This window comes from Coptis chinensis, chromosome 2 (assembly GCF_015680905.1).
Source record: "Coptis chinensis isolate HL-2020 chromosome 2, ASM1568090v1, whole genome shotgun sequence".
Taxonomy (NCBI): Eukaryota; Viridiplantae; Streptophyta; class Magnoliopsida; order Ranunculales; family Ranunculaceae; genus Coptis; species Coptis chinensis.
The window spans coordinates 113,801,605-113,804,284 of record NC_141457.1 but is presented as its reverse complement, the minus strand read 5'-3'; the positions used below and the strand labels follow the sequence as shown (position 1 = coordinate 113,804,284).

The 2,680-nt window shown below is 40.4% G+C and overlaps 1 protein-coding gene across 1 annotated transcript; it reads right to left on the bottom strand.

The window, feature by feature from the left end:
• Window positions 1–298: 298 nt before the first annotated feature.
• On the bottom strand, window positions 299–2,376 carry LOC147520948 (alpha/beta-Hydrolases superfamily protein). The gene is made up of 2 exons (XM_086592469.1): window positions 1,971–2,376; window positions 299–1,378 (listed from the first exon to the last, which is right to left on the bottom strand). The coding sequence occupies exons 1-2, from the start codon at window positions 2,300–2,302 to the stop codon at window positions 475–477; spliced, it is 1,236 nt and encodes a 411-aa protein (XP_086448595.1). The 5' UTR covers window positions 2,303–2,376; the 3' UTR covers window positions 299–474.
• Window positions 2,377–2,680: the final 304 nt, after the last annotated feature.

Genomic DNA, 2,680 nt, shown 5'->3' with positions numbered 1-2,680 from the left:
ATTAATCAGCCGCCTAGGCCCGTCTAATTGGCCTACCGATTACTTCAACAATTAGATACCAAATCAGTTCGGCCGCCTAGCCCGAGTAAGTCGGGTTCAAGAACTCAAGACAATGCAAGTTTAATTGTGGGCTCATCTTTTTCGTGTAAGAAAGTAGTCAATTTGGACTGCAAATTTGTTTATGGGCAGATTTCTTGGCCCATTATTGTTGTAAATTTGGTACGGATGTACATCTCATTGGTGTGTGACTTGTGTGCCAAAACTAACATAATAATTATCAATTATGGGACTAACAGACTGTAAGAGCATGTAAAATCTATGTCATTTATGATATTGCGAATGTTGATTATATCCTATCAAATTCAAATGGCTTGCTTTCCTTCTCAACCGCTATAGATGAGTACACGATTAATAGAATCAGTAAGGAACCGACCATGCATAACTTAGAACCCAAGAAAGAATCTGGTCAAAATTCTATGAAATTGATTTTAGAACACTTGAATTTATATCCGAAAGTTCTCCAATTATTTCTCGAAGTGCAGCAGCATCTTTGAGTATTGATGTATGAGAGACTTGTGGGATTTTGATTACTTTAAGAAGCTGATTTGATTTCCTAGACCACTCTGTTTCCAGAGCTAACAAGCTCAACAAGTTCACAGTGCCATCACCATCGCCATAAACAATCTCAGGTTGCTTATCAAATCCATCACTTCCATACAACAATGTCTCCGGAGTCTTTACGCCACTTCCAATTATGCAGGTCATAGGCACTTCCGGAGCAACTAATTTTTCAGTTAGCGGTAAAATTCGTGTCTTATACGGTTGCATTCCTTGAGCAAATCCAATATCACAAAGAAACCGTGGAATGTCAAGAGCGGAATATGTTGCATTTTGTGCGATTACAAGTGTTCTTTTACGACCAAATAATTTGGGAGAAGGTAAGAGCCATAGATTGCTCTCGGAACTCCTTTGTTCTTCTCTTACTAGCAATGGGTCTACTAAGGGAACACCTAAAGTGGACCCTGAAGCAAATGTGAGCATTTCTTGAACAGTGCCACCCCATGGTGCAGATAATGCAATAAAATGCTTTACATGTTTGCAACGCCAAGATGCTGGATTACGATTAAGAAGTTGGAGGACGAAAAGGCCGCCTAAGCTATGTGAGAGGATTATTACCGGCTTTCCTCCATTTGAAGCACTAGCTTTTTCAATCAAAATTTTAAGATTTTGGAGGAACTGAGAGCCCACAGATGATGGGTGACCTTTAGAAGCTAGACCATATCGAAAGTCATATGGCGCTCCAAACAGGTTTTCTCCATCTATGTAGCCATGTTGCTCCAGAGTTTCGACTAGTGGTGCCATGTACGCAGAAATATGCCTGAAACATGAGCAATGAAATTAGAAACCTGGTCTCTAGCTTGAAGCCCAAGCCCAAGCCCGTACTGCCGGTCTTGTATTAAGCTCAGCCTCTAGGGTCAGCTTGCACAGGATTTGGTTCACACAATGCTTTCTTAATGAGTTAATGGCTTTTCCAATCAAGTTCGAAAGTCTATGGTATTTGTTTCCAAATCCAACTAATTAACTAAATAATAGTTATCATCACTAATGATACGTATCACATTTACTGTTTTCCCAATCAAACAGATCAAAAACATATAAATTGATAGATAACACTACGCCATTAGCACTACATTTGTATCCATCAAATTGGTTTTTGCTACTTAATAATTTGGTTCTAATCCATATTTTGCAAGTAGTAATCCCACCAATGCGTCTGCAGTTGACCCGAAAAAAAATTGATGGATAAAAAAAAGAGAAAAGACTTCGGCCTATGGTCAGCGAGAATCAATTCAGTGGTCATCATACGCCTTGAGGTAAAGATGATGGGATCACGGCCTCATGGGATGAAAGTTCAAAGGAGTGAAGTATCGGAATGAATTAGTTTCATCAAAAGTTAAGAAGAAACTTACTTGAGTTTCGGATTAAGGTAGAGAAGGCTTTGAGTAGAACCAAAGTGAGGAACTCTAGTCTCAACTCCAGGGGTATTCTCATAATCATCCTTTCCCGGGTCGTAATGAAGAGTCATGCGTTCCGCAAAGCATTTTGTATATGGACCAATGAGCACGGTTGGGTCGAACCACAGCCTGAACCAATTGTCCCGAGACCATAGCGCGCATATCAAACTCGACGGTCTATAGGCTTCTGTTAAACGGGCTTCTAGCTGATTTCCACCATTACCAGGTACAAGGATCAAAGGGTGGAGATCACTCTTAACATTCCAAGTGCACATCATCATAGCCATTATTACTACTATCACTCGGATAATGTTTACTTTTTCATTTCCCTTTGTTCCATTGAGAGAGAGAGAGAGAGAGAGAGAGTGTGTGGAGGAGTTTTATACTTCGTGTGCAACTGATCGAGATGGTTGGAAGTACTTTACTTGGCTCCTTTGTTGCCGTATGTTCAGTGTGTGGTGCATGATTTGTTGACCTTTCGGCCTATTTTGTCCTGGCTGGTGATGGATTTGGGTTTCGGCTTGGACTGGGGTGATCCGAGTTTCATCTGCAGGAAATCTAGAGGTCCAAACCTGTCAGGTGACCAGTAAAAAAGTTAGCCAAACCAGACCCAAAACCAATTGAAAATGAAAAAGGTTTATGCAAATTATCATTCAAACTACAAT

What these genes read in the sequence shown, in the direction of transcription:
- LOC147520948 (XM_086592469.1), bottom strand. Translation starts at nt 2,302, where the DNA reads ATGGCTATGATGATGTGCACTTGGAATGTTAAGAGTGATCTCCACCCT. An exon ending in TACCTTAATCCGAAACTCAA is followed by an intron (nt 1,379 to 1,970) that starts GTAAGTTTCTTC and finishes CTCATGTTTCAG; the next exon opens with GCATATTTCTGCGTACATGG.